The 15,585-nt window shown below is 41.6% G+C and overlaps 1 protein-coding gene across 3 annotated transcripts in view; it reads right to left on the reverse strand.

The window, feature by feature from the left end:
- The window catches only part of LOC119657910 (inositol hexakisphosphate and diphosphoinositol-pentakisphosphate kinase), a 73,407-nt gene extending 59,704 nt beyond the window's left edge, over window positions 1-13,703 (reverse strand). Inside the window, exons 1-3 of one of the 3 annotated variants that reach the window (XM_038065086.1) lie at window positions 12,954-13,703; window positions 2,262-2,430; window positions 2,136-2,185 (exon numbers count right to left, since the gene is read on the reverse strand). In XM_038065086.1, the coding sequence (XP_037921014.1) occupies window positions 2,136-2,185; window positions 2,262-2,382 (171 nt within the window). In that variant the 5' untranslated portion in view covers window positions 2,383-2,430; window positions 12,954-13,703. The remainder of the gene's footprint in view (window positions 1-2,135; window positions 2,186-2,261; window positions 2,431-12,953) is intronic. The other 2 variants (XM_038065085.1, XM_038065092.1) reach the window with 2 other exon arrangements.
- Window positions 13,704-15,585: the final 1,882 nt, after the last annotated feature.

The following is a 15,585-nucleotide window of genomic DNA, read 5'->3' on the forward strand; positions in this document are numbered from 1 at the left end:
GTTCCGTAAAGCCAGATCAACCATTTATGCCATCAAATTAGTTACTGGCTTGGCCGAAGATGCAGTCGACGGAAAGGGTAGTACCAGCAAATATTACGTGGTAGTAAACCTGGACGTGAAAAATGCATTCAATTCAGCCAAATGGGATCTAATACGCACTTCCAAGCCGACCATCAAATACTTGAGGATGGTGATAGGCAGGAAGTTCAACTATAAGCAAGACGTACAGTATGTTTGGGATAAATCATCCACTGCTAGTATAGCCCTGGTGAGGATGATGCCGAATGTGGGAGGGTCACGGCATACCTTTAGGTTGCTTATAGCCAGGGTGGTGGCCTCAATCATGTTCTATGCGACCCCAGTTTGGAGGGAGGCATTGCGGATGTCAGTTAAAATTAGCAAACTGAGTGGAGTCTACAGGAGGACAGCCCTGAGGGTATGCTCTGCCTTCAGGACTGTCTCAGATGATGCAGCATTCGTCATCTCTGGAATGATGCCGATTGACATCTTGGCAGATGAGATGACGACTATATACAATGCGAAGCCAATCTCTCCCTTATCGCAGACGAAGAACGCTGAGAGGGAGAGATCCATAAATAGTTGGCAAGAGCGGTGGGGACGCTCGGGAAAGGGTCAGCGGACTCACAGGCTCATTCCTGCCATCAAGGAGTGGTTGGAGAGACACCACGGTGAGATTAATTATAATATCACCCAGTTTCTCACGGCGCATGGAGGATATCGCCAATACCTGCACATGTTTAAATTGGAGACCTCATCCGACTTTCCAAATTACGATGGAGTCCCAGAGGACCCAGAGCATGTATTCTTCCACTGTCCGAGATTTATGGAAGAAAGGAGGAATCTAGAGGAGAGTCTAGGAGAGGTGCTGGTACCAGAAAATCTGGTGCCGAAAATGGTAGCACATCAAGAAAATTGGGATACGGTCAACTCCATGATCGCATCTATCCAAACCAAACTGCGAGAGGCAAAGGAGAGGATAAAAACGCGGTCACGTGCGTCGCGTATAGAAGAAAGGTTACTAAGCTAGAATGAGCTGCTTCCGCCCCGTGATGTAATACCTTATGGTGGTTCCGCGGGGCAGAGAGGGAGTCGGGGGTGGTTTGAGTGGGTAAAAATCATTTTTGTGAATTCACGTACTTGTAGTAATTCTGGCAAAACCATCAGATGAAAGCTATTCCTTTAATCGAAACGATTACCAGTAAATCTATCTTCAAGGAATTCGAATTCCATGCAGAACAGATGTCCAATTTCACAGTAAAAAAAATAAATAAGCTGGAATGGTACGTGACAAAGCATCTGTTGAAATCGCTCTACGTAAATAAATCTGGTGGAGCATCCAATGTCATAAAATTCGTTTCCTGTGTAATGTCTGTAGCCGGCGGCAGATTTTCCAGTGAATGTCGATCGAATCTCAATTCAAATGGATTTTACCTGACATACAATACAGCCCTTCTGAAATAGCATTCCTTAGGGAGAGAAGAGAGAGTAGCACTGTATGAAAGTGTGTAGAAGATACACAGAATTTTTCGGTTCGATGCCCTACTGGAAAATAAGTGAAATGATTCAGTGGAGGAGGTGACAAAATTAAAATATTCCTGTCGGTTATTTGAAAAGTTAATCGAAAAATAGTCGACAAAAGGCATATCAATACTAAATATAAACTACAACTTTTCAAAGATAGAAACTTGTTAATTGTAATTTGGCTGATTGCCCTGATATTGCAATAATTCATGAATAAATTCTGTTTCTGTGACTAATAGTAGTCAAAACATTGTTAAAACAGTAAAATGCAATGCAAAAACAATGAAGCGCTATGAAAACGGGAAAGCAGACATAAAAGTTATATATTTGTAAGTATCTATCCTAAAAGCATGAACAGTCGCGTAAATATAACAATGAACATGGTAGCGAGGAACGTCAGCATCCTCAAAGGCGTTACTTGAAGCAACAGATCAACCATCATTTGAACAAGGAATCACAACATGCTGGTTATGCTAAATTAGATGTATCCTTGCATATGCTTCTTGAACGGAATTGGAAAAAGACTCAACACAACAACTATAAAACCACAGATAGCAAAATATCAATCAACACAGTATTTGGTATAGAATTACCCGGCAGGAGAAGGAAGATGAACGCAACTCCATTTGTTGACGGAAATTGTCTAAAATAACAAAGGAATCAAATAAGATATAAAATAATTAAATATTCTTGGAACACAATGTCTGAGTACTACAAACCGGAAATCGTTGGTGACGAATAGACATGTGGAATAGTTTTAGCAGCCTTTGGTTTACGTGTCCTTCGAAATGTGCCCTCTCGGTAGGCGTTGGGCAACATTTTATCCCAACTGTTTCCCATTGTCTAATTGAGCTTATTGCTAGTATTTGTAGTTTAAAAATATTTCAACTACAAAAAACAAATAATGGAAGTATTTTACTAAATCATATAACTTGCAACTGGATTAGGCGAAATGTGTAGATGATTCAAAATTTTTGATATTTGCTTGACAAATTATTCTGATCAAATAAGTCTAATGATCTATTCAAAGTGAAAATGAGTCCTAGAAATAAGTGAAATTTACCGAATCAACTTTTTTTTTGGATTTAGGTGTGGTTATGACTTCAAGTATCCTATTTCCCTTATTAGCTCCCCAGCAATTCAAACAACTTTAATCAAAAGATAAAGGCTTCACTTCCAATCAAGATAATCATTGAATATTGATTCTAGATAAAACTCTTGTTAATGCCTTGGGAATTGCAATTAAACAATGTTGACATTGTATAGTTAAAATTATGTAGCAAAAGTAGCAAAAATCGATTAACAACTGAGTGTTCTTCAGTCCTACTGCTATCCATTATAATGAAAGTTTTTCTAGATTGTAATAGAGTTCGAAGGCAACTTCGAGGCTGTTCAAACCTTAAATGAAATCTTTCGAAACAGGAAATGCTTTAAATTAAAAATACTTATTTGCAAATAAATAACATATTCCGTTTCAGGAAGAAAGCAAAGGTTTTTTTATTTAGATTTTATTAGAGACCGTGGATGTTTACCAGGAAATGCTATTTGGTAAATTAAAAATTGATGGAGGAAAAATATACACATGAAAAAATAAACGCGTAAGTGGGGTTGTTTGGAAGGCCTACTGTATTCCCACGTCATCATCATCATCATCAACGGCGCAGCAACCGGTATCCGGTCTAGGTCTGCCTTAATAAGGAACTCCAGACATCCCGGTTTTGCATCGAAGTACACCAATTCAATATCCCTAAAAGCTGTCTGGCGTCCTGATCCACGCCATCGTTCCATCTCAGGCAGGTTCTGTCTTCTTTTTCTACCATAGATATTGCCCATATAGACTTTCGGGTCTGGATCATCCTCATCAATACGGATTAGGTGACCCGCCCACCGCAGCCTGTTGAGCCGGATTCTATCCACAACCAGACGATCGTGATATCGCTCATAAGTTTCGTCGTTATGTAGGCTACGGAATCGTCCATCCTCATGTAGGGGGCCAAAAATCCTTCAGAGGATCCTTTTCTCGAATGCGGCCAAGAGTTCGTAGTCCGAGGAAAACATAAGGGCTGGCAATACCATAGTCTTGTGCAGTAAGAGCTTTGACCCTATGGTGAGACGTTTCGAGCGAAACAGCTTTTGTAAGCTGAAATAGGCTCTGTTGGCCACGGACAACCGTGAGCGGATTACGTCGTCGTAGCTGTTATCGGTTGTGATTTTCGACCCTAGATAGGAGAAATTTTCAACGGTCTCAAAGTTGTAGTCTCCTATCTTGATTGTTTTCGTTTGACCAGTGCGATTCGATGTTCTTCGTTCTTTCGGTTATGGCGCTGACATTGCCACCATATACCTTGCCTTGTCGTCATTTATGTGCAGCCCAAGATCTCGCTCCGCTTGCTTGATCTGGATGAAAACTGTACATCTCGGGTAGTTCTTCCTATAATATCAATATTGTCAGCGTAGGCTAGTAGTTGGGTGGACTTGAAGAGGATGGTGCCTCTCGCATTTACATCCGCATCGCGAATCACTTTCTCCAGGGCCAAGTTAAAGAGAACGTATGATAAGGCATTCTCTTGTCTTAGACCGTTGTTGTTGCCTAGAGAGTGATCTTGCTGCTTTTATCTGGCCTCCCATATTGGTCAGGGTCAACCTAGTCAATATTTTCAGTTTCGTTGGGATACCGAATTCTCTCATGGCCGTGTGCAGTTTCACCCTGGCTATGCTATCATAGGCGGCTTTAAACTCGATGAAAAGATGGTGCAATTGATTGTCACATTCAACAGTTTTTCCATCGCTTGCCGCAGAGAGAAGATCTGATCTGTTGTTGATTTTCCTGGAGTGAAGCCTACTTGGTATGGGCCAATGATGTTCTGAGCGTATAGGACTATCCGACAGACAGCGGAGAATATCTTATAGATGGTACTGAGCAACGTGATACCTTTATAATTGCTGCACTGTGTGATATCGCCCTTTTTATGCATGAGACAGATAATACCTCGTTGCCAGTCGTCAGGTATTGACTCGCTGTCCCATACTTTGAACATCAGTTGGTGGACGGTTTGGTGTAATTGGTCGCCTCCATATTTAACCAATTCGACTGTAATTCCATCGGCTCCTGGCGACTTATGATTTTTAAGCCGATGAATTGTACGGGCTGTTTCTCCTATACTTGATGGGGGCAGTATTTGTCCGTCCGAAATCAGATTTCCCTCTTTGTCTCGGCAGGATGAGCATCGAGATGTGTAAGGCTTCATCCTGCTAACTTGTTGGTAAAACTTCCGCGCCTCCCTGTACTTTTCGTGTTCACAGACCTTTTGGTTCTCCCAGGGTACCTTTTTCCGTCTGTGAAGTCGCTTCTCCACTCGACGGAGTTCGTGATAAGTCTCTGCGCGTGCCTACGTTCCTTGACAATGCACCATTACTCGGTATCGAGCAATCTTTCGTTTCGTTGCTAGCTTACATTCACAATCAAACCAGCCGTTCCGACTTTTCTTGCGGCTGGGACCAAGTATGTTTATGGCCGTATCAAAGATAACGTTCTTCAGGTGGTTGTGCAGATCATTTCATCTATTTCCCCCTTATAGGTGTTACTCAAGGCTGTGTTGTGAATGGCTTCAGTATACATTCTCACCTGATTGTCAGAGGGGATTGTAGGTGGTGTCGTAATTCGAGTTCGGAACACAATACCAGAGAGGTAGCGAGCAGAGTCTATATTGGCCCCCTTATATGTTCTGTTATTGATCAAGGCTGAGAGGTGGCGGCGTTCGATCAGCACGTGGTCAATTTGGTTGAAAGTTGCCCCATCTGGAGAGGCCCTGGTATGTATGTGGACAGCTTTTCACGCAAACCAGGTACTTCCAACAACCATTTCGTGCGATACCGCTAGCTGAATAATCCGCAGTCTGTTATTATTGGTATCCCTATGAAAGCTATGGGAGCCGACGTACTGCCTGAATACGGGCTCCGTCCCTACTTGACTATTGAAATCTCCAAGTATGACATCAAAATCAAGCTGCGAGGGTCCGTCCAACTGCTTCGTAGAAGGTATCCTTCTCAGACTCTACAGTCTTCTCTATAGGGGCGTGAACGTTTATGAAGCTCACATTTTTAAATTTGCCCCACAAACGCAGAGTGCATAGCTTTTCGTTTATATTTTCCACGTCATGCAGGTCAGCAATCGCGGATATGTCATCCGGTGACAATCTAGCTCTTGGGAAATGATCAAATTAACAACTCAAAGTGTCTATTGCCAACCAAAAGGGGAGATTTATAGGCCACAATTAGAAAATTATTCACGGTTCATGTTCCCGTGTATGAATGTCCATCGCCGCTCACTGGTATGTTCCTGGTTAACTCAACTCGAGGAAGTAAGCAGCCCTTGACAAATCTAGAAAAAATCCACATGTCTTATGCCAGGCCATACGTTGAGCAATCGGATTCGTCCCCCTACAACCTTTTCAAAAAGGTCTGATCACACACATTGCCAGAAACTATCACCCATTGAGCGTAGATGTGGTTGATTTGCTATGGGCAACATTTACGGGAACCATATTTTGTTCCTAAGTCGTTGGGACTTATATCGAGATGGGATACATGGAGTCCCAATTTAAAGAATACAGCTCGACCCGGTAGTGAAATATAAGACTAAAAATGGCGCGTAGAGCCGAATGTCGCACTAATCCGAAATAAAAAATATACCAAAATTGAAGAGTTAGCTTGGTTTAAACACCACAAAAATGCAAAAATAGTATTTGATGAAGAAAAGTATAAATTTTAAACAATTATGAAATTGAAATGTTCAAAATAAAGTGCGCAAAAGTAGAAGAAGTGAAAAAAGTATATATAATTGAAGAAAGCTACGTGAAACTAAGTAGTAAAACATGATTATCTTATTATAAATATAGGAATAAAACTAGGATAAAAATAAATTAAGAAATCTCAAAAAAAAGGCACAATAAAACCTCAAAAAATAGACCTTATAACACCATCCAAAATATAATAAAAAAAAAAAATCAAATAAAATGCAAAAGGCAAAGTACGGCACGGATATACTTTATGTGACACTTTACAATTGTTATCGAATTAATAAGCTGCACTGGGTAGTGCCTAATTCTTTTAACTGCCCATCAGAACCGATAGTTACTTTAATTTAATGCTAAGTTATGTTGCATAGTCCAGAGAGGGTTAATCTTCAGCCACTCATAACAAAGTCATCACGTTGACTCCTCTCATGTCCGCGAAATCACCTGAATCGTACTTTCCAACCCGAAAAGATAAGAGAATAAATTAAAAATAAGAATTGCTTCTTTATATCATCCTTCTGGATCAGTAACCATTCCTATCTCACCTGCCTCTTATTTCGCTAATTTATTAGCCATTCTCATGAATGGATACACACTTTTGATTCTTTGCTCCTAAATTGCAGGTACGTATGCGTTTCACAACATTCCCGATTTAAAATTCTATCATTTCTCTACTATCAATCCGACCCCTCGATGAGACCTAGCTGGACGTATTTACCTTGAGAGAAGATGAAGGAACGAAGCCAATCTGAAGGTGTGCATTGCTCAAAGCTAAATGCAAATTTTGCCTTTAAACTGAACTTGCCTCTACTAAACAGCAGTGCGAAACTCCCTATTTCTGTGCTAGTCAAAAGTGAACTCCTCTAAACAAAAGTCTTTTTTGTTTTCCATACACACTGCAAACTTGCAGGACCGAATCCAGCACCAATCTGTGCAGAGTTCCCATCGTCTACCCAGTTGTCCATAATACCAGCAATAGCATAACCATAACAACGTTTTAGATGAATATTTTTTTGTATTAAAATGAACATTGATTAGTGAAGGGAGGTAATAAAAATTAAAATTTTAAATAGAAATGTTATCAACGTTATTTAAAATATATATTAAATATAATCTTCGATTACTTCCGACAGGGGAAGCTACTTTATGATACGGACGAAGGGTCGAAGATGTATGTAATAACGGCAGGAGTTCCGCAGGGGTCTGTTCTGGGCACTCTGCTATGGAACTTAATGTATAATGGCGTTTTATGGCTTCCAGTAGCTAAACAAGCCGTTGTCATTGGATTCACAGATGACGTTGGAGCGGTCATAACATCCAATCACCTCGACGAAGTACAGATATATGCGAACGATCAACTCTTGGCTTAAAGACCACGGGGTTGAACTTGCCGAACACACTTTAAAAAGCGGCGGAAACAGAAAACTGTTGAAATTTGCATCAGGGCGCATGTTGTTAGCTCTCAGCCATCGCTGAAATACCTGGGAGTAATATTCGACTTAAAGCTGAGCTTGAAGCCCCACTTAAAGCAGAAAGCGGCGACTATCAACTCAACACTGGCAAGGATGCTTCCAAATGTAGGCGGCCCGAAGAGTCGTCAGCTCTGCACTTTTATACGTGGCACCAGTGTGAGCGTCGGCGATAAAAATCGGAGAAAATCGTAGACAGCTTCAAACTGCATGTCGATTAAGCGCTCTCCGAACATGTTGCGCCTACCGAACAACATCTTATGAGGCGGCATGCGTGATTGCGGGGCTGATCCCGGTAGATATTCTATTCAATGAGGCAAGTCGTCTGTACGAAAATCAGGAAGCGATCCTAAACAAGCAAAGTGAGCATATGCGGTCATTGGCTGCATGGCAAACAGCATGGGACCAGGTGGCGAATGGCCGGTGGACACACAGGTTTATCCCAGACATAAGCATGTGGACTATGCGAAACCACGGTGAGTTACGATCTAACTCAGTTCTTAACCGGACACGATGGATACAGGAGTTACCTCTATAGGTTCGGCCTAGATGAATCGCTCGATTGTCCTACGTGTGAAGGTGCAGCCGAAAATGCAGAACACGTTTTCTTTGCTTGCCCAAAATTTAAAAGCTCAAGGAGAGAGCTTGAAAAAGAGCTAAATACCCATTTAACGGTGCAAAATCTGATAAAGTACATGGTGCAACCAAATACAACATGGGGCGCGGTAGTTGCAAACGGATCCACCAGCAGCTAAAAGCAGCAAAAATACAGCGGAGACATAGAAGGCAAGCTACTTCAATTATCGCCACGCAAAGCGGTAGCAGCTCGTTTAGAGTGAACAGCTAAGAACTGAAGAGCCCAGTGATGCAATACCTGGACGATGGTCCCGCGGGGAGAGTTTGGAGAAAATATGGGAAGTCCGGCATGCGTGTCCTAGATTCCAGATGCGTATCCATGTCCCCCAGTCAAAAAAAAGATAGACAGACAGATAGTAAACCCATTTTAATAAGGTTTTGTTTTACACAAAACCTTAAAAAAGACAAATTTTATCTTTTAATGCCGAATAGTGAGTTTTTTATTCTCATATACCAATATTTCGAGGACCAATTGTCCTCTTCCTTAGTAAGTTTTTGTCTGAACCGCTTATGGTCCAGCTTGTCCTTAAATACCTAAAGCCAGACCTTAATTGCTAGTTAATTTTTTTTACTTAATTAATCCAAAAAGCCAACTGTTGAGGTTTCCTAAATCACTGTTAATTCTTTTTTCCTCCCTTATCTCGTGGATGATGAAACTTTCTGTGTTGGTCTGCTTTTTGCTTTCGTTAGATTTGCTTTCCTTATATATGTTCGTTGAACCTCATTGTTATTAACCTTCTAGTTTGCCCTATATATGATTTTTCACAATCGGTGCAGGTTATCTGGTAGACTCCACTTTTCTCGCTACCTTCCTTGACAGTTGATGTCGTCTGTTGGTATATATCATCTCGATGTCACTTTTTTTTAGGATATTTTTCACCAGGAAACTCGATGCTTTTTAGATGGTCCCGCTTAAAGGGGTTCAATAGGAAGACCACAGAAGGAACAATCAGTAAAAAATGAGGAAAATGGAAAGGAATCACCTGAAAATACTTTTTACACAAGCGGAACAATCTAAAAAACGTCGAGTTCCTATCATCCATTCTCAAATTAGCAACCTGGTGCAAAACATCCTAAAAGAACGTGACATCGAGGTGATATCTTCTAGCAGACCATATCAACGGAAGACACGATTAGGGGCTCCAAAGAAGATAGCGAAACTAGACCATAAGCAGTTCAGACAAAAATCCACTGAGGAAGAGGACAATTACATGAGAATAAAAAGTTCACTATTCGGCATTAAAAGGTAAAGTTTGTCTTTTTTAAGGTTTTGTGTAAAACAAAACCTTATTAAAATCGATTCAATGTCTGTCTGTCTGTCTGTCACACGCATTTTTCTCCAAAACGACTAAACCGATCCGAACGAAATTTGGTGAACAGATGGAAGCTATGAAATCCCACGCATACAGCGAGTGGCATAAATTTAGGTGGTGTATAAAGGGGGGCTCCCCATACATGCAAAGGGGGGATTCAAAATTTTTTTTACCGGATATAGTTTTGTAGGGTATCAAATGAAAGGTCTCGGTTTGCACTTTCCGCAACTGACACTAGTATTGGCATAAATTGCAAAGTGCGTGAGTAAGGAGTCAAAACGTACGCACTTGAAGTGAGACAGGACTCATTTTCGGAAACTACCCAACCTAAAAATCCGAAAAAAATCAGGGTGGTGCGCCTAGATGAAATCTAGGCCTCAAAATACGTCCCATTCCGATATATGCTCAAATAAACTTACTAATAGTAAATTACTGCTTTTTAGAAATGTACTGAAAAACCCCCCTTAAATTCATCTGAGGACTTCCGAATTCTGTACCAGTATAGAGGACAATATTTCGTATATATCTGCTAAATTTCGTTGAAATCTGGAAATTAACGCCAAAGTTATAGCAGTTCAAACTTAGCAATTTCGCGGGAGTTTACTGCTTCCAAAGCCATGCAAATCAGATGCTGACGTCATAATTACCCGGAATAATTGACATTCGCGTGAAACATTAAAGTCGCACTTATGAAGAATCTATTTATCTGCAGCCGTTTTTAAGGTTTTGTGTAAAACGCTTATGTGAAATTTGATCTTCGAGAGATGTCCCATTCCGGTATCTGTTCAAATAAATTTACTAATTGTATATTATCAACTTTTAGAAATTGACTAAAAAACTCCCCTTAAGCTCATCTTAGGTGTACCAAATTTTGCACCGGTATAGAGGACCGTCTCTTGCACATGCCAAGTTCCATGAAAATCCAACTATTAGTGTCAAAGTTATAGAAGTTCAAACTTATCAATTTCGTGCTAATTAACAGCATCCTAAGCCATACAAATAAGATGCTGACGTCATAATTAACGAGAATAATTGAAATTCGAGTGAAATATTAAAATTCCATCTAATCTAATCTAATTCTCCCTAGCCCTTTTTTATATTTGATGTTGGTTAAATTGTTGGCATTTGCTAATAATATTAAACTCAGAGTGTGGAGCGTATGAGGTTGACCATTATCAACACAGGGCTTTCCATCAAATGATTTATTTAAATCGCTTTCTAGAAAATAGAGGGCAATGGAATTTTTAGCTATATTACACGGAGCTGTCGTGCACTGGTCGCTCCTCACATCTTTTTCTTTTTGTTCAGCCATCAGTTCACAAGCGGGGTCGGCCTGTGGTGGTCGGTTTCGTCATTTTATTTTATCAAATGCCTGATCAGGATGTAATCTTGAGACCTTTAAATCCCCATCCAGCATATCAAGCCACCATTGTTTTGGCCGGCTTTTTGGTTGCTTACCATTGCTTTCGATGTTCTGACCAATACTGGTTGTTGAATTCTCGTTAGTGTGAATTAAGTGACCACACCATCGAAAACGCCTCTCTTGCAGTTTTTCCACGATCGGTGCAAACCCGTTCGATCGCGGATATTCTCATTTCAGACGTAATCAAAACGTGTCACGCCACCAGTGCAATGCAAAATCTTCGTCCTCATTACCGCAAGACGCCGTTCATTGACCTTTATAGTCGGCCAATACTCAGAACTATAGAGAGCGGCAGACGGACGACATTGCAGTAAATTTTAGATTTGGGACGTGCGCTGATACGTCGATCACAAAGAACACTAGTTTGGGAACGCCACTTCATCCAGGTTGCGTTAATGTGTGAAATAATTTCATTACGCAGTTCTCCATTGCCAGATAGCATTGACTCGAGATATTTAAACCGCTGAGTTCTGGCAATTGCAGTAACCTGCCCCTCGAGATGTTTAAATCGCTGAGTTTTGGCAATGTCGGTAACCTGCCCTTCGAGATATTTAAATCGCTCAGTTCTGGCAATGGCAGTAACCTGCCCAGAACTGAACGATTTCAATATCTCGGGTCAATGCTATAAGCCAATGGAGAACTACGTTATGCTCCTCACATAGGAAAACACAAAACCTTTTATACCTGAAGCGTCAAGCTTCCGGTTTCCCGACTTGTTTCATTATAAAATAAGCCGGGAAAACGACACACAACCGAAGAAATACCTTGTACCTTTTGACGCTTATCATTTTTCTTTGTACGTCTATATAAAGTTGACATTGAAGTCAATTTAATATCTAGCTGACCACTTAGCTTCTTTATCATTCTAGCTAGTATTCTAGTTTCGAAACAAGGGACATCGAAATATTAAGTAGGTAGGGTATCGGTAAAAAAGTGATTAAAAGATTGAAGGGAACGGGGGCTTTAGCTGATAATGACCGCCTAGTACCATTTGACGTCAAAGTATTATACCCCAGCACGCCGGTAAAAGAAGCACTACTGAAATTTGAGGAGTGGCTACTGCTGCTTTACCAACTTCGCCACCCATTTCGTTGGCTGATTAGCTGTGACTATTTTCGTTTAAACTCTTACTTGGGTTCCTGTCACGCTGTCTATTACGCTGAATGCATTAGCGTTTAACTCTTAGCCAATATCTTTTTTTATTAAAGTGTGATAATCCTCCTAATAGGCTTATGGGAATAAGTTCTGGTTTATAGGGACATATCCTGGTATACGAGGAACATTTATGGGATGAACCATATTGCGAGTAAAATTTTAGTGGAAAACTGATTAAGTTGTTTATAACTTAGCAGCTACTTGTTCCGAATAACGTGAAGCCATTCAAGCGAATTTCACGCAGAGATCTTGAGTAAAAGCATCCAAAATAAATTAGACACAACATAAATAGGGAGGGGGGTGGTGTACGGTGGCAGAACTATAACCGATAGAAGCGAAGCACAGCCCTCTTGCTTTAACTCGGCAAATTAAGAACAATAAAACGCCATATCGAAGCCAAAAATCTTCAATCACTTATTTATAAAGCAAATCGATAGATAATTGCCGCCGGGGCCCAGACGTCTTGAGATGCTATTTTTAATTGACTCGCGTTGTTGACGCAGGTCCCAGCGTACTCGATGCTGATGCGCATAAATGTCAGCCAACAAAATTGCCTACTAACTGAACTAGAATTACTTTCATGCAATACGGAAAAGCGATAATTAGCCTGGAAAATTACCCGCCCTAATGAGATCACGTTTCCGTCGTGTCCAACATAAAATCCCGGGCGATTGGCCTGTTTCAGGTCTTGGTAGCCGCTCTCCAGCTCAGTGTACGACATCTTACTTTCATTCACTCATTCGCCAATTAAGTTTCGCTTTTACAATACAATGCTATCGCCACGATATCTACGAGTCCATTGAACAGCTATCGTTCCTAGTATTCCACTGATTAATGCAACAATTCAATAATTAATGCGAAATAAAAAAAGACACTCCGTCATCGCCTCATGCGACTCCATTAAAAAGTCGAATATGTCGGACACAATTTGCGCACTTTTCGATCACCACTCACTGAAATTTGCACTTGGGCTGAGAAATTTCCACTCTCACACGAATCCACCACTGATTTCAACACTTTTCACATAAAATTTTCCATTTTTCCGACCGGGATGTATGCGACTGTCCACTTGCGCGATTATATAATGAAAGGAATTGACACAAATGACAGTAAAGTTGACGCACTTCGTCATGGCCCGTCGGACGAGGCGATGATTCAACGAATCCTTGGCGAGTCGAAGCCGAACGGCGGCACAGCACGATGTCGTTCACCTTTCGAGCGAGTTACGAACCGGCACAAAGAAGAATGTCAAAACGGCCAGCTGATTGTGCGAAGGTGCAGATAAAAACAAAGTGCAGAACGATAACACGTGACGTCAGTGGAATGGGTGAAGAGATAGGAAGTGGAGGAAGGAGGTGAGGCGCCGTCGGGAAGATTTGTTTTGGTTGGAGGTGGTTGGCGGATTGATGATAATGAACTCGCGGCGTGTGGCTGCGACTTTGCCCGTGAGATCGGGTGACCGTAGGTTGTGGTGTGGATGTTGTGTCTTTCGCGTTTGTCCGGAGGGAATTCGTGGCCTTCCCAACAGTGGAGATGTTTAGTATTTGCACGTTGTTTGATGGGAATTTTTGCAATCGAACAGGTGCGTGGGGATTTAGGTTTTTAATTTCGTGTTTTGGTTTATTGTTGCGAGTTAAGTGTTTACTGTGCTCTCAAGCAATGTAATAATAATAATATGAGTATGATACGATTTTTTTCAATAGAAGTAAATTAATTAAGATGGTTTTGAATAAAATTGGTTCCACCTATATTACGCGGGTGGTCAAAGGGTAGTATAGGTCCCAGGGGTTTGGTAGGGCTGACAACCCTACACGGAAAACAACTTGTTACGAAGCCACAACAGGAGCCTCGGACTGGACGAACTACACAACGACGAACCCGACAACGACAACGGAATAACGATTTGCGTATTTTCTCATGGAACGTGCGCTCCCTGTACAGAGATGAAGCTGATGAGCAGCTAGCCAATACCCTGTCCCAATTAGGGCTGATGTAACAGCGTTACAGGAGATGCGTTGGACAGGGACCGGTTTCCTGGAGAAGAGCTGCTACACCATATATTATAGTGGCCATCCAGTAAACCATGTGCTCGGAATAGGTTTCTTAGTCAGCCAAAAAATGAAACCTGCTGTTATCGGCTTTGAAAACATAAGCGAAAGGCTATGCACTCTGCGCTAGCGAGGCAAGTTTAGAAATATAAGCCTCATTAACGTTCACGCCCCTACAGAGGAGACTGCAGAGTTGGAGAAGGATACCTTCTACGAGGCAGTAGAACGAACCCTCGAAGCCTGTCCCAGATATTATATCAAAATCAAACTTGGGGATTTGAACAGTGAAGCAGGGAAGGAGCCCGTATTCAGGCGATGCGTTGGCTTATATAGCTTACACGAAAATACAAATAATAACGGACTACGGATTATTCAATTAGCAGGATCACACGAAATGGTTGTTGGAAGTACCTGGTTTGCGCGGAAAGCGGTCCACAAACATACGTGGGCCTCTCCAGACGGGACCACTTTCAACCAAATTGACCACGTGTTAATCGAACGCCGCCACCTCTCAGCCTTGATGAATGTCAGAACACATACGAGGCTCAATATAGACTCGGATCACTATTTCGTTGGCATGGTGCTCTGAGCTCGAATAACAACACCTCCCAGAATCCATCCACAACACAGGAGGACCTGAAGATGAAGCATCAACAAACGATCTTCACAACCACCTGAAGAACGTTATCATTGATACGACCACAAACTTAGTTGGCTCCTGCCGCAAAAGAAGTCGGAACGGCTGGTTTGACGATGAATGGAAGCTAGCTACGGAATGGAAGAATGCCGCATACCGAGTAATACTGCATTCTCAAAGAACGCGGGCACGCGCAAAGACTTATCGCGAACTCCATCGAGCGGAGAAGCGACTTCACAGACGGAAAAAGGACGCCTGGGAGAACCAACAAGTCAGTGAACTAGAAAAGTACAGGGAGCAACCGCACCAGGCGCGAAAGTTTTACCAACAAGTCAGCAGGATGAAGCCTTATACACCTCGATGCTCATCCTGCCGAAACAAAGAGTGAAATCTGATTTCCGACAGAATGGGCATATTGGAGCGATGGGTTGAGTAATTTGATGAGCTACTGAGCAACCAGAACATCGGCGAGTTGGAGGTCCCGCCAACTGAAGACGACGGACAAATGCTGCCACCACCAAGTTTAGGAGAAACAGTTCGTGCAATTCATCGGCTAAAAAAAATAA

Source organism: Hermetia illucens, chromosome 5 (genome assembly GCF_905115235.1).
Source record: "Hermetia illucens chromosome 5, iHerIll2.2.curated.20191125, whole genome shotgun sequence".
Classification (NCBI taxonomy): domain Eukaryota; kingdom Metazoa; phylum Arthropoda; class Insecta; order Diptera; family Stratiomyidae; genus Hermetia; species Hermetia illucens.